At 39.7% G+C, this 21,909-nt stretch overlaps 4 protein-coding genes and 1 long non-coding RNA gene across 20 annotated transcripts in view; 3 read left to right on the forward strand and 2 right to left on the reverse strand.

Moving 5' to 3' along the window:
• The window catches only part of Eip74EF (Ecdysone-induced protein E74), a 128,020-nt gene extending 124,971 nt beyond the window's left edge, over positions 1 to 3,049 (forward strand). For all 6 annotated transcript variants that reach the window (XM_046624430.2, XM_046624431.2, XM_069135087.1 and 3 more), the window contains one exon: positions 250 to 3,049. In XM_046624430.2, coding sequence (XP_046480386.1) covers positions 250 to 806 — 557 coding nt within the window. In that variant the 3' untranslated portion in view covers positions 807 to 3,049. The remainder of the gene's footprint in view (positions 1 to 249) is intronic.
• A 1,432-nt stretch (positions 3,050 to 4,481) lies between these two features.
• Positions 4,482 to 13,922, forward strand: alpha-Spec (alpha spectrin). 4 transcript variants are annotated; one of them, XM_046623501.2, is made up of 10 exons: positions 4,482 to 4,606; positions 4,671 to 4,963; positions 5,158 to 5,389; positions 5,491 to 9,107; positions 9,187 to 9,231; positions 9,819 to 12,346; positions 12,446 to 12,500; positions 12,614 to 12,992; positions 13,125 to 13,291; positions 13,378 to 13,922. In XM_046623501.2, the coding sequence occupies exons 2-10, from the start codon at positions 4,814 to 4,816 to the stop codon at positions 13,504 to 13,506; spliced, it is 7,302 nt and encodes a 2,433-aa protein (XP_046479457.1). In that variant the 5' UTR covers positions 4,482 to 4,606; positions 4,671 to 4,813; the 3' UTR covers positions 13,507 to 13,922. The 4 variants fall into 4 exon arrangements, with proteins under 4 accessions (XP_046479457.1, XP_046479460.1, XP_046479456.1 ...); XM_046623504.2 differs by lacking the exon at positions 4,671 to 4,963 and having other exon boundaries at positions 4,520 to 4,606; XM_046623500.2 differs by having other exon boundaries at positions 4,532 to 4,963.
• Positions 13,542 to 18,474, reverse strand: LOC124217627 (Choline transporter-like 2). Of its 3 annotated transcripts, XM_046623510.2 has the most exons (8): positions 18,342 to 18,406; positions 18,067 to 18,250; positions 17,741 to 17,863; positions 17,107 to 17,620; positions 16,583 to 16,870; positions 15,072 to 15,524; positions 14,687 to 14,978; positions 13,542 to 14,599 (listed from the first exon to the last, which is right to left on the reverse strand). In XM_046623510.2, exons 1-8 carry the CDS (start codon positions 18,342 to 18,344, stop codon positions 14,315 to 14,317), a joined length of 2,142 nt encoding a protein of 713 aa, XP_046479466.1. In that variant the 5' UTR covers positions 18,345 to 18,406; the 3' UTR covers positions 13,542 to 14,314. The 3 variants fall into 3 exon arrangements, with proteins under 3 accessions (XP_046479466.1, XP_046479467.1, XP_068991732.1); XM_046623511.2 differs by lacking the exon at positions 18,067 to 18,250 and having other exon boundaries at positions 18,342 to 18,474; XM_069135631.1 differs by lacking the exon at positions 18,342 to 18,406 and having other exon boundaries at positions 18,067 to 18,196.
• Positions 16,754 to 21,260, forward strand: LOC124217629 (uncharacterized). 6 transcript variants are annotated; one of them, XR_011176999.1, is made up of 5 exons: positions 16,754 to 16,884; positions 16,949 to 17,040; positions 17,193 to 19,407; positions 19,488 to 19,617; positions 20,151 to 21,260. It is a non-coding gene; the product is annotated as an uncharacterized lncRNA (long non-coding RNA). The 6 variants fall into 6 exon arrangements; XR_011177001.1 differs by lacking the exon at positions 16,949 to 17,040 and having other exon boundaries at positions 16,767 to 16,884; positions 17,193 to 19,200; positions 19,373 to 19,407; XR_011176998.1 differs by lacking the exon at positions 16,949 to 17,040 and having other exon boundaries at positions 16,767 to 16,884; positions 17,193 to 18,611; positions 18,683 to 19,407.
• On the reverse strand, positions 19,409 to 21,898 carry LOC124217628 (WD repeat-containing protein 46). The gene is made up of 5 exons (XM_046623513.2): positions 20,942 to 21,898; positions 20,553 to 20,869; positions 20,148 to 20,472; positions 19,930 to 20,043; positions 19,409 to 19,584 (listed from the first exon to the last, which is right to left on the reverse strand). The coding sequence occupies exons 1-5, from the start codon at positions 21,752 to 21,754 to the stop codon at positions 19,462 to 19,464; spliced, it is 1,692 nt and encodes a 563-aa protein (XP_046479469.1). The 5' UTR covers positions 21,755 to 21,898; the 3' UTR covers positions 19,409 to 19,461.
• Between the last annotated feature and the right edge of the window lie 11 nt (positions 21,899 to 21,909).

Below are 21,909 nucleotides of genomic sequence, written 5' to 3' on the forward strand. Positions count from 1 at the left end.
TATTTGGGAAGTGAAGAATTCGGCCAATCTTGAAAAATGAACGAGACGTTGATCGGTAACACGTGTACCACCGTGTATTGCAAAGACACAGGCGGACTTACCCTAACATGTTTCAAATTATCCATTTCACATTTTCACCACGAATTCTCCGGGTATATTATACATATAACATTATGGATGTAAAATTGAAAGTTTTCAGTGTAAAGTAATATGACTCAAGTTTTTGGTATTTCTTTTGCCGTTTTCCAGTGTCCGAGAGTTACAGCAACTACGTGAGTTCGATGTACGGAGGCGGAGGACAGTTTGCGACACCCTGCACGCCGAGTCCACCGCGTGGACCAGGAGGCGTACCCACGAGCGTTATCCAGGCGGCGACCAGTTCGGTTTCGGACGATCTCTACCTCCTGGAGTTGGGCTTTCAACCGCGGCCGAAGAAGAGCAAGCTGAAGAAGCCTCGGCAGGGCGGCGAAGGCGGTGCGGCGGTGAAGCGGAAATCGAGGGAGGGCTCGACAACCTATCTCTGGGAGTTTTTACTCAAGCTCTTGCAGGACCGGGAGTACTGTCCGCGTTACATTAAGTGGACGAACAGGGACCGGGGAGTCTTCAAGCTCGTCGACAGCAAGGCGGTGTCTAGGCTGTGGGGATTGCACAAGAATAAACCGGACATGAATTACGAGACAATGGGACGCGCCCTTCGGTACTATTATCAGAGGGGCATACTCGCCAAGGTTGACGGTCAGCGACTGGTTTACCAGTTCGTCGACGTTCCTAAGGACATTGTTGAGATCGATTGTACGGGGGCGTGAGATCAGGCCCCGCCCTGGCGAAACCTTGGCAAATATCACAACGATAGGATTAAAATGCAGCGAATATTGCGGGCGAGATTATTGTTACAAGACAATGACGGTATGAAAGACGAGAGAAGCCCAGAAACGGCTGATCTACTCCACTCGTCTACGAGCTCATCGCCGCCCCGTCGGACGGAATCGGATTTACCGCCCGCTTGGCATACTCCTCAAATAATCTAAATCATCCCCCTGACTCTGTTATTATACATATTATATATACACGCGCATGCATATTGTATATGATTGATATAATAATAATGACAAAGCGGTAACAATTTTTTATTATACCTTTTAAATTTTACGTAATATTACATTATATATCTACATTGTTTATATATATATGTACGCCAAGCACAGAAACGAGAATCCACGTACCCTGGTATATGTATAAATTAGCAGTTTATATATTGGTTAGAATTTTTTAAATTTGTACAAAATTTAGTTATTGTAATAATCATAATAATAATAATAATAATAATAATAATTGTAATTGTAATTGTAATATCTAATAATAATTATTATATTATAGTTGAATGGTCGGACATATAAAGATTGTGTATTATGTAGTAAAGGACAAATTACTTAACTTATGTACGATGAGGATGAAGTTAAAACGAAACAGAACAAAACAAACAGAAAAAAAAATAACTAATCAACAATTGTACATTTGAAAAATGGTAAATTATTTATTATTGTATATTTAGATGACTATATAATATACCTGATTAAAAAATGATAAAAAAAAAGAAAAAAAAAATTGTTAAAGTGGAAAGTTTAAATGAAACGAAATATACGGGCTGTGAAATGGTTTATAGAAGGAGTGTTAAAGTTTTGATGGAGCGAGCTCAGGGAGGAAGGGGGATATATTATATATATTTTTTTAATAATGATGGTGACAACGCGCGACTGCTTACACAAAAGAGAAAAAAAAACTGCTGAGGTCCGTTTAATCGACGTGAATATGGTGCTGGCTATACACACAAGAGGTCCAACAATGTTATCTAGAAGAAAAAAAAACAACTATATAGCGTTTAAAATGATATAGTATGTTATACATATGAATGAATGTATGTATGTGTATGTATATATGTATGTATATGTGTGTATGTACACACACACGCACGCGCACACACACACACACACACACACACACACACACACACACACACACACACACAAAATAGAAATTATCGAAAATTAAGAAGACGAAGATGAAAACAAGAATTTGTTTGAAGGAAATTAACAAGAAATATATGTATATACATATATATATATATACGTATATACACACACACACCATTTATCTCTGTATATATACAAAGTATACCATTGCATATATAAATACATATATATCTATATATTAACACTTATTACAATATTTAAATATATATTATTAAATATATGAGTATAGGTATATTGTATGTTACGTAGTAGATGGCAACTGTGCGTTGTGCATGAATCAGAATTGCAACGAAGAAGGATGATTTTCTAACAAGGTAAATTTAAACTTTGCCCTATTTTCGCGTTTTTATTTTCCTATTATTTTGGAGTTTTCTCTCTCGTTGATAAGAATCTCATTAAAAAATGTAGTAGACGAATATATAAGATACACAAAAATGACCGGTTAAACGACCCGCATACATTGTGCAAAAGTTGGTGCAAAGTTTAATTGAAAACTGCGAAAGAAAATTCCCAAGCTTTAGCCCAGGGTGTAATAATAATGATAAAAACAATAATAATAGTAATAATGGTAATGATAACAATATTAATAGCAAAAATATTAATAGTAATACTAAATAATGATCATAATAATGATGATACTGATAACATTGAAATATCCAGAGTAAAATTCAAATTATTGTCGCCCCCAGGTATGAAATTGAGCATACGGAATATATCACCTTAATTTTAAGTTTTGTATATACACACATCTCTATATATATATAAAGAATATTGTTTAAGACTTAATCATATATCTATACGTTGAAATATGTACTGGAATTTTGAAAATCAATTATATTGAATATAATATAGGGTTCTGCAAAACAAATCTGATAAATTTTAACGACCCTGCATATTTCACTATGATAGTACAGTTGAAAAGATAGACTCAAATGAAAATAAATATATCACGAAAAAAAAACAAAAAAAAAAAAACAAACGAACAAAGAAAATATTACAGAAAAAAAGCAAACTAATAATGCAAATACAGTAAACCTGTGCTGCCAGTAATGCCTGAACAGTCCCGTGCGTTTGTTAATTGACGAGGTGATCAAGTTCTAATGAAAAGAAAAAGGTTTGCAGCTGGTAAATGTTACGTACAGTGTACATGTATGCATATGCTTCTGGTCGTACATACTACACCTATTCTCTCATGTGGTGTTGCGTATTGATATTGTACACTTTCTGTGCATCGGGACTCAGATATACAAAACTGTGACAGATGATACAAAAATGATTGCCTTCAATGAAAGAAAAAAAATGTAGAAAAAATTGACGCGTTGCCTTCTGACAAAAATAGTAAAATATAGCAAGATTTAATGTGTCGTTTTTACATAGATTTGTTTTTGGTACTTAATTTGCCATTTGTTACTCATCTTATATAAATTATACGGTCGTTTACAAATATTTGCTCCTTTCTCAATTTTCAGTGTTTCGTGCCTGTAGAGAAAATTGAAAAACAATGAAATAAATAAACAAATAGAAATTTACTACTACTTATATACCGTGGAAATTACAGTACAACAAACAGAAGCAAGTACCTATTATACAACTATACATAATAACACATACTTATAAACAATGAATGGACACTAAAATTAAATAATACAAATTTTTCAAATCTCTTATTTTCAGGGAAAGTAAATTTACATTATAACATAAACATTTGACTACACTATGATGCTGATGCTGATGATTATGGTGACAGTGATGATGATAAAAATGATGATGATATGATGATGATATTTTAGAAAGTTAAGATTTTACTGTAATAAGATTATATTTACTTGTAATATATAATTAAGTATGGATAAATTGATTTACGTGTTAAGGAACTATAATGTAACGTTCTGTGATTCGTTGTTTGTAGGTGAAATTTAATAAATGAATACTGTATCATAATAAGATATCCAGAAATTACTAAGTATATTTCAACCAAAAATAATATTTCATTATAATATTATTTATATTTTTGCGAAAATAGAAAATTCGAGGCAAAAACATTGTGAAACCTTATCGGAGAGCGGCTGTGTAAGTATACATTGTATACAACATACGATCTATGTGCATTTTATAATATTGAATCATCGTGATAGCGACTATTTAAAGCTCACCAAGCTCACAATACTAACAACAAGTAAATGTGAGAGAGATTAAACATTACGGGCTCAAGCTTCATTACAACTAGCGGGAAACAGTGTATATATGTGTACAGTTAATCTTATGTGCAGTATGACGCAATTGCTATTTATACGGAGCCTATTGACCCGTTATTCCATGTGGGCTGTAACATAATTCAGTTGGATATCTCGCGCAGGTTTTTAACTGGATAATAGCCGATTCGCAAGCCAATTAGAACCCACGCTCCAACAGAAATCACCGAGCAGACAGCGCAACGCGGAGTTATGGAACACCCGGCGATTACCCCACTTACTGAACACCCGTCGATCTTCCGCACTCGCGTATAGTATCGAACGTGGAATCAACGACGACGAATGTGCCGAACGAGAATTTAGGTGAAGTCATTCTGAGCAAAGGTGTGTTGTTTTGTACCGTTTAGAGTGCACATTGTGAGCCGTAAAGTGACCGTTTGAAAATTAGATTTTAGGGTTGGTGCGGGAAACGATAATTAACCAAAAAAACAACGGGGCTGACAGTCCGTTCGATATTCCGAACACTATTCGGCCCGCTGCCACACCCCGCGGCCATTTTGGCGGATAACTACTGTGTACAAAGTCTCAATCATGGATCAAATAACACCCAAGGAGATTAAGATCCTTGAAAATCCTGCCGACATACAGGAGCGCAGGGATCAGGTCCTTGGACGTTACGCTAATTTTAAATCCGAGGCTCGTTTGAAGCGGGACAAACTTGAGGACTCCCGTCGCTTTCAGGTATGCCCTTTGGTGCTCGTGTACGTGTATGCGGGTGTGTATCGTGCGTTTTGACAGACGGAAATCGGTCGGATCAATCGTGTATTTTCGTCTTAAATTTATTTTCAATTAATCGCTGAAATAAATGAAACTGGTTATTCGATTCTTGATTGAAATCTTACACTAACGGGTACGTTGTGCATTTTTTTCTCCAGTATTTTAAGCGAGATGCGGACGAACTTGAGGGATGGATTTACGAGAAGCTCCAGGCCGCTTCCGACGAGAGTTACAAAGACCCGACGAATCTTCAAGCTAAGATTCAGAAACATCAGGCGTTCGAAGCTGAGGTAGCCGCTCATTCAAACGCCATCGTATTGCTCGACAACACAGGCTCAGAGATGATAGCTCAGCATCATTTCTCCTCTGACGTTATTCGCAAGAGGCTTGGTAAGCGTAGATTAATAGTTAACTGTGTTATTTCTTTCCCAAATGTAACAAGTACCCTTCGTTCATTTCTTCATACTTAACTGTAATTTTTGTATTATTAGAGGAACTGCATCGTCTTTGGGAGCTGCTCCTTTCTCGTTTGGCCGACAAGGGATTAAAACTTCAACAAGCTCTTGTTCTGGTGCAGTTTCTTCGTCATTGCGACGAGGTCATGTTCTGGATCCACGATAAGGAGGCTTTTGTCACTACAGACGAGTTTGGGCATGACTTAGAGCATGTCGAGGTTCTTCAGAGGAAATTTGACGAGTTTCAGAAAGATATGGCTAGCCAAGAGTACAGAGTAACAGAGGTTAATGAACTCGCTGACAAGCTTCTACTGGATGGGCATCCTGAGCGCGACACTATTCTCCGTAGAAAAGAAGAGCTAAATGAATCTTGGCAGAGGTTGAAGCAGCTCGCTATTCTCAGGCAGGAAAAATTGTTTGGCGCCCATGAGATACAGAGATTTAACCGAGATGCTGACGAAACTATGGCCTGGATTGCGGAGAAGGACGTCGTTCTGTCGTCTGATGATTTTGGCCGCGATTTGGCCAGCGTTCAGACACTTCAGCGCAAGCATGAGGGAATAGAACGTGATCTAGCTGCTCTGGAAGACAAGGTGGCCACTCTTGGTGCCGAAGCAGATCGCCTGGCTGCTATTCACCAGGCCGATCATTCCCAGCAGATCCAATCAAAGCATGCAGAAATATTGCAGCTTTGGGAAAGCTTGACAGCCAAGGCAAAGGAACGAAGATCCAAGTTGGACGAGTCCTACTACCTTCATCGATTCTTGACCGACTACAGGGATCTTGTTTCATGGATGAACGATATGCGAGCCATTATATCTGCAGACGAGCTTGCCAAAGACGTTGCAGGAGCAGAGGCGCTGCTGGAGCGACATCAAGAACACAAAGGAGAAATTGACGCACGGAAGGACAGTTTTGACTCGACAGCTCGTGCCGGTCAGCAACTTCTTGATAGGAAACATTATGCAGCAGATGAGGTAGCCAGGAAGTTGGAGTCTCTTGCTGAGGATAAGAAGTCCCTGTTAGATCTTTGGGAAAAACGTCGCATTCTGTACGAGCAATGCATGGACTTGCAGCTATTTTATCGGGACACAGAGCAGGCTGACGCCTGGATGGCAAAGCAGGAAGCATTCCTGGCTAACGAAGACCTTGGAGATTCCCTGGACAGTGTAGAAGCTCTAATCAAAAAACATGACGACTTTAACAAGTCCCTGGCTGCTCAAGATGAAAAAATCAAAGTGCTAGATGACTTTGCCCGTAAGCTTATCGAGGGTGATCATTACGCGGCTGAAGATGTATTCCAACGTCGGCAGCTCTTGCTCGAGCGGCGAGGTGCCCTTCTTGATAAATCTGCTCAAAGAAGACAGCGTTTGGCTGATGCTTACACGCTTCAACAGTTTGAGAGAGATTGCGACGAAACCAAGGGTTGGGTGAATGAAAAACTCAAATTCGCCACTGACGACAGCTACCTAGACCCAACAAATTTGAACGGCAAAGTACAGAAACATCAGAATTTCGAGCAGGAGTTGAATGCAAACAATACGCGCATGGAGGAAATTCTCAGCACAGGGCAAAAACTGATCGACGAAGAACATTATGCCAGTGATCGCATTCGTGCACGTCTTGACGAAATCACTGGTCTTTGGGACAGTCTTGTTCAGGCGACTGACAAAAAGGGATCTAAATTGCAAGAGGCTGCACAGCAGCAGCAATTCAATCGAACCGTTGAAGATGTTGAGCTGTGGCTGTCTGAAGTTGAGGGCCAGCTTATGTCCGAAGATTACGGCAAGGATTTAACAAGCGTGCAAAATCTCCAGAAGAAACACGCGCTGCTTGAAGCTGACGTTGCTTCCCATGCTGATCGTATTGAAGGCATTGCTCAAGCTGCGCAACAATTTGTTAGTTCAGGACATTTCGACGCGGATAATATTAAGGCAAAGCAAGATCAACTTGTGGGCCGATACGCAGCACTGCAAAGACCGATGAGCATTAGGAAACAGCGACTTCTTGACTCCCTTCAAGTGCAGCAGTTATTCCGAGACATTGAGGATGAGGAAGCGTGGATCAGGGAGAAAGAGCCTGTCGCAGCAAGCACTAACCGCGGTCGAGATCTCATTGGTGTGCAAAATTTGCAGAAAAAACATCAGGCTGTCTTGGCGGAAGTAAATAATCACGAGCCAAGAGTAGCTGCTGTTTGCCAATCAGGAGCAAAAATGCGCAATGATGGGCATTTTGCAGCTGAAGAAATTAGCCAGAGGCTGGCAGCTCTCGACGATCACTGGGGGCAATTAAAAGAAAAGGCTCGTCAACGCAAAACGGATTTAGACGATTCCCTGCAAGCACATCAGTACTTTGCCGATGCAAACGAGGCGGAATCATGGATGAAAGAGAAACGTCCGATCGTTTTGAACACCGATTATGGAAAAGATGAAGACAGCTCAGAAGCTTTGCTCAAAAAGCATGAAGCCCTTGTCAGTGATTTGGAGGCTTTTGCTAGCACTATCGGCGCCTTGAGAGAGCAGGCGGCTGCATGCCGACAGCAAGAGACACCGACTATAGACATAGCCGGCAAAGAATGCGTAGTCGCTCTTTACGATTATGCAGAAAAATCACCAAGGGAAGTCTCTATGAAGAAAGGCGATACTCTAACGCTTCTCAATTCGAACAATAAAGATTGGTGGAAAGTCGAGGTGAATGACAGGCAAGGCTTTGTCCCGGCTGCTTACGTCAAACGGGTCGAGCCAGAGGCCAGTCTGAGTGCCTCTCAGCAAAATCTTGCCAGAGAACAGAGTTCAATTGCGGCTAGGCAGGCTCAAATTCAAGCTCAGTATGACGACTTATTGTACTTGGCTCACGAGCGTCAGAATAAACTGAACGAAACTGCCAAAGCGTACGTGCTTGTCAGAGAAGCAGCGGAATTAGCCACTTGGATCAAAGCGAAGGAAAACCATGCCCAGGTTCAAGATGTTGGTGAAGACTTGGAGCAAGTTGAAGTAATGCAAAAGAAGTTCGACGACTTCCAAGCAGATCTGAAGGCAAACGAAGTCCGATTGGCTGAAATGAATGAAATCGCCGTTCAACTGATGAGTCTTGGGCAAACCGAAGCTGCTCTCAAAATTCAGACTCAAATACAAGATTTGAACGAAAAGTGGACCAGCCTTCAAACCCTGACTGCGGAGAGAGCCAGTCAGTTGGGCTCTGCTCACGAAGTTCAACGATTCCACCGTGATGTTGACGAAACGAAAGATTGGATTCGTGAGAAGGATGCTGCTTTGAACAACGACGACCTTGGGAAGGATCTTCGCAGCGTTCAAGCTCTCCAACGAAAACACGAGGGTCTTGAACGAGACCTAGCTGCTCTTGGTGATAAAATAAGGCAGCTTGACGAAATAGCCAATCGATTGATGCAATCGCATCCTGATACCGCGGAACAAACTTACGCCAAACAGAAAGAGATCAACGAGGAATGGACACAGCTGACAGCAAAAGCCAATAGCAGGAAGGAGAAACTATTGGACTCTTATGATTTGCAGAGATTCTTAAGTGACTATCGAGATTTGATGGCTTGGATAAACTCCATGATGGGACTAGTGGCATCTGAGGAACTCGCCGGTGACGTGACAGGAGCCGAAGCACTGCTGGAACGTCATCAGGTATGTAATTGACATTGACAGCTTTTGATAGTCTAGATGTTATAATATATTCGTTATTCATAAATGATTCAAATTGTAGAGCCACAGGGCAGAGATAGATGCGCGTTACGGCATCCTTCCAGAGGTATCCAAGCGTTTAAGCATGGAAATAATTTTGTAACATGTTTTCCGAGTCCAATATTAACTAACGAAATTTAGACCAATAATACGTGTATCATAAATCAGATCAACCACGCTTGCCTTGTCATTTCTAATCTTGTCTCAATCACGTACAATGTATACCTACTCGTACGTGTATTGACACCACAAGTCATTGCTGAGAAATTTTTAATTGTAACAGTGCTACCACAGCTGCGTAAAGTAACAATATTCTTCAAGTAATAGACAAATTTCGCTGTTTCTCAGCCAAGCAAATGATGAGTGTAACATTTGTAAAGTTTTTTTTCTCTTTCGGGAATTTTAAATGTCCCATATATTGTCAGAGTATAATAATACTATGTGAAAAAGAATTTTATCTTAAAAAATCCAGTGCAACAGAGTATGTAGTTTGTTAGCTCTTTGAGATTGAGAGTGGTGCTTATTAATTTTTTGCTTAATCGTTTTATGTAATGAATTTGGCTGCCCACATGCTTCTGGTGCAATCGCGTGTTGAAGCTGCGATCGATCTTTCAAATTTGTTGTGGTTGTGAATAATATGGAAAATTTTTTTAGGAACATCGCACTGAAATCGACGCTCGTGCTGGTACCTTCCAAGCGTTTGAACTCTTTGGGCAGCAACTATTGCAGTCGAGTCACTATGCTAGTGTGGAAATTCAGGAAAAACTGGAAGCAATGGCAGAAGCTCGTCAAGAACTTGAGAAAGCGTGGATCCAGCGCCGCATGCAGCTTGATCAAAATTTGGAGCTCCAACTTTTCTGCCGAGATTGTGAGCAAGCTGAAAATTGGATGAGCGCCAGGGAGGCCTTCTTAGGTAGCGCGGATGCTGTAGACAGCGGTGATAACGTTGAAGCGCTGATTAAAAAACATGAAGACTTTGACAAGGCTATCAATGCTCACGAAGAAAAAATCGCGGCCTTGCAAACACTTGCCGATCAATTAATAGCTGCGGAGCATTATGCCGCTAAGCCAATTGACGAAAGACGTCGCCAGGTTTTGGATCGCTGGAAGCATTTGAAAGACGCGCTTATTGAAAAAAGATCTAAATTGGGTGAATCTCAGACCTTGCAACAATTCTCCAGGGATGCCGACGAGATGGAAAATTGGATCGCTGAAAAGCTTCAACTTGCTACTGAGGAGAATTACAAAGATCCTGCTAATATTCAATCCAAACACCAAAAGCATCAAGCGTTTGAAGCTGAGCTTGCCGCCAATGCCGACAGAATTCAATCCGTTTTGGCCATGGGCACTAACCTGATAGACAAACATCAGTGCGCCGGTTCTGAAGATGCTGTACAGGCTAGACTTGCTTCGATAGCAGATCAGTGGGAGTATCTGACCCAAAAGACGACTGAGAAGTCTTTGAAACTAAAAGAGGCCAATAAACAGAGGACGTACATTGCCGCAGTGAAAGATCTAGACTTCTGGCTTGGAGAAGTTGAAAGTTTACTGACCTCCGAAGATGCTGGCAAAGATCTAGCATCCGTGCAAAATCTTATGAAGAAACATCAGTTGGTAGAAGCAGATATTCAAGCTCACGAAGAGAGAATAAAGGACATGAACGGTCAGGCCGATTCCTTGATTGAGAGCGGACAGTTTGACGCTGCTGGTATTCAGGAGAAACGTCAGAGCATAAATGAACGCTACGAGCGTATAAGAAATCTAGCCGCACACAGGCAAGCCAGACTCAACGAAGCCAACACTCTGCATCAATTCTTCCGCGACATTGCTGACGAAGAATCATGGATTAAAGAAAAGAAATTACTCGTTGGTTCGGATGATTATGGTCGTGACTTGACTGGCGTGCAAAATCTAAAGAAAAAGCACAAGCGTCTGGAAGCAGAACTTGGCAGCCACGAACCAGCTATTCAGGCTGTTCAAGAAGCTGGAGAAAAGCTGATGGACGTGTCAAACTTGGGAGTTCCTGAAATAGAGCAGCGTCTGAAACTTCTCAATCAAGCTTGGGCAGAGTTGAAGCAATTGGCTGCGACCAGGGGTCAAAAGCTTGACGAGTCACTCACCTATCAACAATTCCTTGCCAAGGTCGAGGAAGAGGAGGCTTGGATTACGGAGAAACAACAGCTCCTCTCTGTGGAAGATTATGGCGACACAATGGCTGCTGTTCAGGGATTGCTGAAGAAACATGACGCATTCGAGACCGATTTTGCAGCACACGGAGAACGCTGCAAAGATATTTGTGACGCAGGAGCAGCACTGGTCGACGCTGGTAATCACCGAGCCGATTCAATCAGCCAGAGGTGCTCTCAGCTCCGCAACAAACTTGATCAGCTGTCGGCCCTGGCAGCCAGACGAAAGGCGCGATTGAATGATAATTCTGCATACCTACAATTTATGTGGAAGGCTGATGTTGTAGAATCATGGATCGCAGACAAGGAAACACACGTGCGTTCCGAGGAGTTTGGTAGGGATTTATCAACTGTACAAACTTTGCTAACCAAACAGGAAACCTTTGATGCAGGGCTGCACGCCTTTGAACATGAGGGAATCCAGAATATAGCTACCCTCAAGGATAGGCTTGTGGACTCCGCCCATGAACAAACACCGAGCATTCAAAAACGTCACGCCGATGTCATCGCCAGGTGGCAAAAACTTCTTGCTGATTCAGACGCCAGGAAACAACGCCTTCTGCGCATGCAGGATCAATTCCGTCAGATAGAAGAGCTCTATCTCACGTTCGCCAAGAAGGCATCAGCCTTCAATTCCTGGTTCGAAAATGCTGAGGAAGATCTCACTGATCCTGTACGTTGCAACAGCATTGAAGAAATTCGCGCCCTTCGTGAGGCTCATGCACAATTTCAAGCTAGCCTTTCGTCTGCCGAAGCTGACTTCCAGGCTTTAGCTGCTCTTGACAGGCAAATAAAGAGTTTCAACGTTGGTCCAAATCCCTACACCTGGTTCACTATGGAAGCCCTTGAAGATACATGGCGCAACTTACAGAAAATAATCAAAGAGCGCGATGTTGAACTGGCCAAGGAAGCCCAACGTCAGGAAGAAAACGACAAGCTCAGAAAAGAGTTTGCAAAGCATGCCAATGCTTTCCATCAGTGGTTAGCTGAGACCAGGTAATTTTTCAGAAATAATTCGTGCTTGTTACTATTTTTTATTGGTTTAAATCCACTTGATTTCTTACAATGGAGAATTATTTCCTTTTTCTTCTACAGAACATCGATGATGGAGGGCTCAGGATCACTGGAGCAACAGCTGGAAGCCACCAAGGTAAGACGGATGTACCCTATTGTGTTATAATTATAATTGAAATGTACTTTACCGTTGTATTCATGGTTTGGAGAATGAAACAAATCAATTAACCATTCAAATTGCAATTACAGCGCAAGGCTCAAGAAGTGAGGGCCCGAAGACAAGACCTGAAAAAGATAGAAGACCTTGGTGCAATATTAGAGGAACATCTGATTCTTGATAACCGATACACAGAACACAGTACTGTAGGCCTTGCACAGCAATGGGATCAGTTGGATCAATTGGGAATGCGTATGCAGCACAATTTGGAGCAACAGATTCAAGCCCGCAATCAATCGGGAGTATCCGAGGATGCTCTTAAGGAATTCTCAATGATGTTCAAACACTTTGATAAAGATAAAAGTGGACGGCTCAATCAGCAAGAGTTTAAGTCCTGTCTCAGAGCTCTCGGCTACGATTTACCTATGGTCGAAGAAGGTCAACCAGATCCTGAATTTGAAAATATTCTCGGTGAGTTTACCTAGTAAATTCACTCCATTTGCCACATTTGACATTGATTTCGTTAACTGTCAATTATTTCTTGAAACACTGGCATAATGAAGACTGCGCTGTATCGTAATGTTCCCATTTTGAATTTTGCAGACATCGTCGACCCAAACAGGGATGGTTATGTATCCTTGCAGGAATACATGGCGTTCATGATCAGCAAGGAAACAGAAAACGTTCAAAGCTCAGAAGAGATAGAGAACGCTTTCAGAGCTATCACCGCAGCTGATCGGCCATACGTTACAAAAGAGGAACTTTATGCGGTATGTAAATTAACGTTGCGTGTATTGATTTTTTTAATCAACTATTTAACGATGAACTAATATATCTTCGTTATATTTTATTACAGAACCTCACAAAAGAAATGGCAGATTACTGTGTCGCCCGTATGAAATCTTATATCGATCCAAAGACGGAGCGGCCAATTACGGGGGCTCTTGATTATATCGAATTCACGCGTACTCTTTTCCAGAATTAATTACATGCGGATGATAACGCTTTTTTAAACAGCTAAGTAGATTCATAATTTTTAGCTCGCGGTTATCCATATGCTTCTGCGTCATAATTATTCTGAATATATGCTATATACTATATAGAAACTGTTATTTCGAAAACTGTATTCTTGCTATCAGTATTTATAACACGCCTATTCCATTTATCTAGCAATCCAACGTGATCAAGAGATGCGCTATTTTTGTTGTTGGCAAAAATTTAACAATGATTATTATTTATTATATACAATTATATAAACTTGAGTCTTATTATAATCGAATTAGCCGTTCCTCAAATGTTCAGAAATATTAACGCGTAGAGGCGTGAACTTTTTTTTTAAGGCAGTAGCCTAATATTTATTTAATGGCATTTTAATCTGGTTAATAAAATGTGGTCAGCTCAGGTGCGTCTGTTATTAATACATTCAAAAACCGCTACGGGGTAGTGCAGTCAATAGTTGAAATTCTCTGTGTGACTGACTGCAGACAACAATTGGAAGGTAGGTAATTTTTTATTTACAGCACATTATAAATTATCACTAATGCAATTCGTATTTTTTTTCTCACTATAAAATTGTATCTCTGACATCGTAACACTGTTTATGTATACACATATGGCTTATACACGTACTTATAATAAGTCAGTTGGATTTTAAAAGCTAAATCGCAATAATTCGCAGGAACGCGTTTTTTTTTTTTCAAATTTAATAAATAGGGGACAGCAATAATGAAAATTGTTCTCCTCCAATTTGGGACTTGTTGTTTTTCAATTAAAAGTACAGAAATTGTGATCTATTATTTACGTAAAATCTTCAGCAGACCTTTGTTCATGTAGTAAGGCTTTTCAGGTGTTCCGTCATTGCGTTCGCAGTCCTCAAGGAAGCAGAGAAACAGAGTGTCAACTGCTGTAGAATATACACTAAAGAATACCGACGCTACTAAGTAGGTTCCTACGCCAACCAGAACCACTGGGACGTACCAATAAGTGACAACCAAATAATTTTTCGTGTACCACCAGGTTCCCCAAGCCATACCACCAGTGACTAATACCTTTCCTATCAGAAGCAGCAAATCTGTAATCTGTCGTCAAAGTGGAGTGATTAGTACACCAATTGGTGAAATAGTGGAAAATCGACAAATTTAATACACATTATAATACATGCATACCTTGTCAAGGACGAAGACTCGCAAAATATTTCTCATAAGTAGATTGAAGGCGCTTTTTGCTGAGGCGCAAAAACCTTTTCCATGTACTGCACACATTATGTACGCATTTCTATTGATGAACTTAAGGAACTTCTCCAGCAACCAGAAGCAACATTTCATGCATTTTACAAGGAATCTTACAACTTCATTGTCGTATTGCTTCAGCTTTACATCGATCCATTCCAACACCCATCTTATCAACCGGCAAATTGTTATGATTAGAGATCCAACTGCCAAGGTGCCCAGGTGATATCTGAAATTTGTAAAGGAAAGATGAAGCACTGTATAAAGTAATTCATCTCTATACATATCAGGCTGGCCCATACATTCAGGAGTGTTACGATACCTGAGTGTTCGCCAGCAGCTGCTGGTTAGTGTGAAAAAAGGTACTTTGGACTTTTTGAAGGTCCAGTACCAGGTAGCAAAAGTTCCAGCCAATGCCATTTCTCCAAAGGCTGTGGCAAAGAAAACCAACCATAATACTGCAACGACGTTGTAGGCGTGCAAGTAATTTGAGAACCATGGTCTGCTCGTGGTGTTCAAGTAACATCCGCCAGATATACAGTAATCACCATTTTCTGTGCAACTGCTGTTGAACTTTGTCTGGTCACAAGTCGTACCGTTAGTATAACCGAGATCTTCAGGACAAGAACAGTTGCCGCCAAGTTTCACAGAGTAGGTCTGTACTTTTATCGATACCAAGTATATGGCGGCGAGTATCGCGTATACTACCAATAGAATTTCTACCACCCACGGAACAACCGGGAAGATTAGTGTTGAAGTAGTGCTGGATACTGCTCTGTAAAATAGGATAGAGAAACGATGTTACTGCCTGAAATTAACAATATAACCAGACATATTAGATACATGTATATTAGGCTGATTAAAAAAAAACGGCTAATTTTTTTTTTTCAAAATCCTCACATAGAAACTTCCGAGAAGGTGTGAAAAGACGCCTGTAAAAAGCAGAGCCCTTAATATTATTATTAAGAGGTCGCGCATCGGAAATTTCTATTTCCCGTTTAAATAACACAGGAATAAATTTTTTTAAATTTTGCAATTTCGTATTTTTGCAACGGCTTATTGAATTAGCGGATCAAAGCATATTTTTGTAGGAAATTTGACGCTCTACAAAGTTTTCGATAGTCACACTCCTTCAAAAGTTATTCGAGGTCAAAGTTGAACTTACAAAAAAATTCGATGTTTTTTTTTTTTCGATGATACTATGAATCTTTTCTCATTATTTTGTTATAAAGAGGATAGATTTCGGAACAATTACATTTTTAAATAGTCAAGTGCATCAGTTATGGATTCTCCATCATAACATGTTTATCATTTAACATCGCATTTTTGTAAGGTAACTTTATATTGACTCGATGGGGAAATTAATGATTGAAAAAGCCCAATTAGAGTAAGATATATTTATTAAATATATCTTTATAACAAAATAATGAGAAAAGATTCATAGTATCATCGAAAAAGAAAAATCATTGAATTTTTTTGTAAGTTCAACTTTGACCTCGAATAACTTTTGAAGGAGTGTGACTATCGAAAACTTTGTAAGGACTTTTTTTGTAGAGCGTCAAATTTCCTACAAAAATGTGCTTTGGTCCGCTAATTCAATAAGCCGTTGCAAAAATACGAAATTGCAAAATTTAAAAAAATTTATTCCTGTGTTATTTAAACGGGAAATAGAAATTCCCGATGCGCGACCTCTTAATAATAATATTAAGGGCTCTGCTTTTTACAGGCGTCTTTTCACACCTTCTCGGAAGTTTTTATGTGAGGATTTTGAAAAAAAAAAAATTAGCCGTTTTTTTTTGAATCAGCCTAATGTATATCCAGTTTGTGACTCACTTGCTAGCTTCTCCAATCAGTTTACAAGCTAGTCGTATTCTGTTGCGCAGACAGATTGCTATCAGCAGAACTATAGCTAAGATTATGCCACAGATTATTGTAAGAACCAACCAAAAAGTAGACTCTTCGGCTGTATATAGTTCGTAAAATTGGTAAGTGCTATATCCAAGTAGCAAGCAGAGCCCGACGATTGATAGGAAAATAACCGGAGTGGCCAACCAGCGCAGTAATATTATGTAGATCAGACTTATGGCGGCACTGATACCAAGGATCGATGCAATGGTCCATCTATAAATGACAAAGTATGTAATGAAAGTCAACCTTTACAGGGTCGGAATTTTTCCCTTGAAATTCGATATTTTTTAGAGGTACGATTCATGTACATAAATAGTCAACACGTCCGGTGGTGTTTCCGAGTTATCTGCTGACTTCTAAAAGAGTCAGGCAGCCCTTTAAAGGTTAAATCTCAAATTTTCAGAACTATTAACAATTCATGTTAAGTAAACAAGTATATATTTTCGCACCCAGTTGCTATGATATCGTCGTAGATATTTAGTACAATTATTTCGACCTGAACCAGTAACTCGATATATGTGGATGCTTCTTCTAGGTCAGCTACAGTCATTGTATAATTGACAAACAGTTCGGGAATTCCGTTTGGAATACAACGACCAGTTACAGAAGTACTGGTCAGATACCACTGAGCACACACGTCGTTTGAAACGTAGGTAGCAAGTTGGTCTGCCGTCGCTGTATCCACATCAATTTCAATCTTGCATATCATTGCGGTTCTTAATGCGGTCAAGTTATTTGCCAAAATTGACGAATTCAACTGCCACACAAAATTATCTGTCGGACACTTCGGCACGCATACCTGCGGCGTATCGCATCCTTGGGTCACAGACGTGACCGCTACACATTTTGTCAGATCAAAAAATACCAAATATGGTCTGTCCTCGACATCTGTATGCCTACCGCATATCCTTCCTTCACTATCAGTTGGGTATACTAACGTATCTATATCTCCATAAGTATAAGCTGAAATTATAAGGAATTTTATCAGTGTGTTTCAAAGCTGTCTTTAAACATATATGATCAGGGTGATGTAAAAAAGATGTACTGGTTCCTTGTAGTATACTCGTATTCAAAATTGCGTACCGTAATATCCAATTACCGCCCATCCTACCACAAATGCTAAGAAGATAATCAAGCAAAAGCAATCTGTACATGATCTGCCCTTTAGAGGTCCTCGATATTTTGGATCGAACTGCATCCTATCACCTAAAATTGGTAATTTACATACTTAAATCAATAATAGGCCTTTTATAGTTCAAACATTTATCCAGTTCACAAATTCATTTCAATAGTTTTGGTACTAAGCCATTTTGACAATGTGTTGTGACATTCAAATAATCTTATCAACCGCTTATCTCAATAACGAAGTATACATATTATATTGGTAGTGATCTATATTGATCTCTTACCTGGAATGGGAAAGTGTCGATAGAGACGGTACTGCTTACATTTTACAATAGAAATTAAAGAAGTTTTTGAGTTACAAGCACAGTGCTCAAAACTATCGCAGAAGTTGCTTGTTGAAAAATTTGAAAACAGTTGTGGATCGTTCGGTTTGGCATAATCCTTTTTTGGTAACTCACACAAAACTCTCTACAGGTACAAGACATTTTTGACACGAGAATTCAAAGCAGTCTGTGACGTGACTCACGTTTCTATACAATGAGACAATAAGCATACGTACCATGTTTGTCGACCATTGTTTGCACTTTGGTTCTTTAAATAGACGTTATCACTCTGACTTTAAGTACTTATATAAAGCCAGTCAACGTTATAAGAATTTTTTTTACTTGTCCAGTGTTACTTATTAACTTGTTAGGTCTGCATATTATTTTGCCCACTCCGGTTTCATGCTCTTGGTTCAAATTATTAACGAATACTTGGATAGCATATGCTTTCAGTAACACTTCTACTGATAACACATTAATCTGATAAGATGAGATTTGGCAGCGAAGTATGAATCACCGGAAGTAAACAATCTTATCAATTTTTAATTGAGTCTGATAAATTGCAAATTCTTTACAGGATATGCTAACCATATATTGATTGAAAATATGCACAGCAGTAACTTGAATCATACGAAATCTCAGAATTATGTGAGTCGTCGAAATTCTCATTATTTGCGCGTTATCGGTTCTAGCTATCCCGAGTTTATAGTTTCCAACTCTGGTCAAGAAACATTTATTTACTGAAAAAGTAACGCCCGGTGATTTGGAATAGAGTATAAAATAACAAAATAATGGAATCGTTGTTAAGACTATTGAACAGTTCGTTGCGAAATCCAAACATATCAACATCTACACTATCTAGAAGAGTTAATTCATATTTCATGAAACAGGGAATGGGTCGTTTTTTGTTAGACTTATGTACACCTTCAGTGCCGACAGATTTGTTAATTGATTAAAGAAAGATACGCAAACAAAAACAATATGATTGATAGCACTATATGACTTGTTAAGAACCAATTTATGTGTACAAGATATGAAGCATAAAAAAAATTCTCCCAAGAGAACATTTCGTGTAATGGCTGTGCCGGAATATCGGTAAGATCGTCTTAAACTACCGGGTTATTGAATTGATGCAATGACAATATTGCTCTTGCCTGGTATTCATCCCAGATCAAAAACCATTGTGTTTCTATGATAAAATAAAAATTTACTTGATATCATAACATAGAAACTAAAATCACTAAATATCGAATGATTGGATTTGTAGGGTGGTTCATGGTCTGTTGGCATTCATAAAATAAGGTACTGTCAAAAAATGACTATATGAATAAACAACCTATACATAACGTATACATATTAATTAGTATTCTGCATTGTTTTAGGTAAAAACCTGTCCAGAACTCCATGGCTTTTTCCTGGCAATAGCTTATTTGCTGTGCACCTAACTGCTCGATCTTCGTGCATCGTCTTGATTGTCTCCTAAGGGGAAGGAGAGTGAGTAAATTATTAATGGTACGCGTATATGCTGGACTTTTTTAAATCAATTTTCGATATTTATCCGTTACGGAAGTGAATCCATTATAATTATGAGTAACGTGTATAAGTTACTATAAATTAAATTTATCCTTACTGATTACCGAAATCATAATTTATCATCCTCTTGAACATTATTGGAAGATAAGTAACCACGCTTTGATTGGCACATGCAAGGTACATAAAATACTCTACTGATTAGCCTCATTTAGCAAGTCTTAAATTGATCTTATGAATAACAGCGATAAAAATGATAATAGCAAATTGTAAAACCATGAAAATTACGCATACCTGCCGACTTAGATCTTTCAGTATCTTCTTAGTTTTGACAATCTTGGCTGTTCCACCCTTTCCTTTAGCCTTTGTCTTCCGTGGCTCAAAGTTAATCTTTTTCGGTTTCAAGTGCTGAAAAAATCCGTATATAAATCAATACAATCTGATGAATGTAAAGCAATGATCTACTGAATTTTAGTTTATATGTATTCTAAAACTTTTTTCTTTTTGCCTACCAGAAGTTTCTTCTTTGCTTCGAACTGGTCTCTCATAGTAGGAAGATCAACCTCAGCAACTGCGGATGGCTCAAGGGTGATCAATTCAGGTTGAATTTTGTCCAGAAGTGCTTTCACTTCAGCCTCGCGGCGTTGGCTCTTTGTCTGGAATGGATTACTCTCAAGAGCATCAAAATTGGCTTCGGCACTCCCAGGAACAAGTAGAGATTGAAATCCTTTGGCTGTTGCGATGCCCAACACATCTTCATAGGGGCAAAATTGTTGCCCTGTGATTCCCCAAGAACTCTTATGGCGCAAATATGGTTTTCCATTTTCAACCCAGTCTCTAAAATAGACATGACATTGTTACTATACAGTAGAACATTCTATCTACAACTCGGTTTATTAATTCGTTCTTATAATTACTTGTAAACTTCCACTATATTGCCGGATGCAACAGATAACAACCCTTTCTGGCTGTAGGACAACTCCTGAGCTGCAGAGCGTAACACCAGAGTATGCAGAGGGCCTGATAACTTGCGTACATCCCAAATTCTTAAACTACGATCTGGGCAGCTAGTTGCCATATAAGTGCCGTGAGGGTGAACTGCACAAGCCGCAATGGCTTGCTTGTGACACAACATTTTGGCCACAGGCTCCCTTGTATTTGGAGACCACATAGAGACCACGCCTTTTGCATGTCCAACGCACAAAATAGCATTGCTAGGATTTTGCGTCATTACCTGAAATGGAAATTCATAATTATGTCAAATATTGATCTATTCAAATTTGTTCTTCCTTACGTTCAGACTTACCGACAAATTTCCAAGTTTTGTATTATAGCGCGATATCATTTTTCCAATGGATACGTCAAGCCAAGCAAGATATCCCTCTTCAGAGGCGCTTGCCAGAAGAAAATGGTAAGGAAGAAACTCGAGCCGTGTAACCTTGTTCATATTTTTTAAACAGTGAATTTCAATTCCCTGGTTATCATAAATGTGAACCCACTGTTTTTGGGCGACAGCAAACATTGTTTCAATATGGAGCCACGCGACATCGTGCACGGACTCCATGACATTCATCTCGCATGCCAGAGTTTTAGTTACCCAATCGAAAGCTGCTACATGACCTAGTTTTCCTCCAAGAATCAGATGTCTACCGTTCCGTGTGTATCGAAGGCGATAAGAACCGAAGTCCAGATTAATATTGAATTGTTTAGTGGCGCTTGTAATATCGACATTCTCTGCAATCTGACCCTGCGTATACTGAGTTGTGGTTTCCCCAGCATCGGGTTCCAGAAACCCTTGCGCCTCGGTCAGAAGCAATTCCGTACGTGCAGCCTGTTCGGTTGAGTATTCTATGGCACGTTCCTTTTTTTCCCAACGATCCCTGTGAACCTTAGTACGAATTCCACTGCGATTCGATGTCAAATTTATCCCCGGCCCTCTGCTGTGCTTTTCTAGCTTCTCCTTGGCCACTGGCGCCTTGCCTGGGTATTTACCCCTTTTGTTTAACCTCAATGATCTCACGTCGTCGTGTTTACGTCTCCATTTCGGACGGCTAATGTCGACTATTGTGACGATTTCGTTAAGATGTTTACCCTCCGTATCTTTCGCTGACGCTTCCATTTCCTGTTGTTTAATTATTCGCACGACAAAACTGGGCTTTAGTCACTACTGTGAGGTTAGTTCCATCGGTTAGCGTGTGAATGCGGTGCGAATCAAAGCCAGAACAAACCATACTCGCGGAAACACGTGCTTTGAACTCTTTTTTTCTTGATGTT

The sequence above is a fragment of the Neodiprion pinetum genome, chromosome 4 (genome assembly GCF_021155775.2).
Source record: "Neodiprion pinetum isolate iyNeoPine1 chromosome 4, iyNeoPine1.2, whole genome shotgun sequence".
NCBI lineage: Eukaryota > Metazoa > Arthropoda > Insecta > Hymenoptera > Diprionidae > Neodiprion > Neodiprion pinetum.

Bases quoted from the DNA above. Each gene is read 5' to 3' on its own strand.
- alpha-Spec (XM_046623501.2), top strand. From the start codon at position 4,814: ATGGATCAAATAACACCCAAGGAGATTAAGATCCTTGAAAATCCTGCC. The intron at 12,347-12,445 runs GTAATTTTTCAG...TTTCTTCTACAG, and splicing joins CAGTGGTTAGCTGAGACCAG to AACATCGATGATGGAGGGCT. The intron at 12,993-13,124 runs GTGAGTTTACCT...TGAATTTTGCAG, and splicing joins TGAATTTGAAAATATTCTCG to ACATCGTCGACCCAAACAGG.
- LOC124217627 (XM_046623510.2), bottom strand. The intron at 15,525-16,582 runs GTGAGTCACAAA...CCTATTTTACAG, and splicing joins CTGATTGGAGAAGCTAGCAA to AGCAGTATCCAGCACTACTT. The intron at 14,979-15,071 runs GTATCGTAACAC...TACAAATTTCAG, and splicing joins AGCTGCTGGCGAACACTCAG to ATATCACCTGGGCACCTTGG.
- LOC124217628 (XM_046623513.2), bottom strand. From the start codon at position 21,754: ATGGAAGCGTCAGCGAAAGATACGGAGGGTAAACATCTTAACGAAATC. The intron at 20,473-20,552 runs GTAATTATAAGA...TGTCTATTTTAG, and splicing joins AATATAGTGGAAGTTTACAA to AGACTGGGTTGAAAATGGAA. The intron at 19,585-19,929 runs GTATGCGTAATT...CCTTCCCCTTAG, and splicing joins TGAAAGATCTAAGTCGGCAG to GAGACAATCAAGACGATGCA.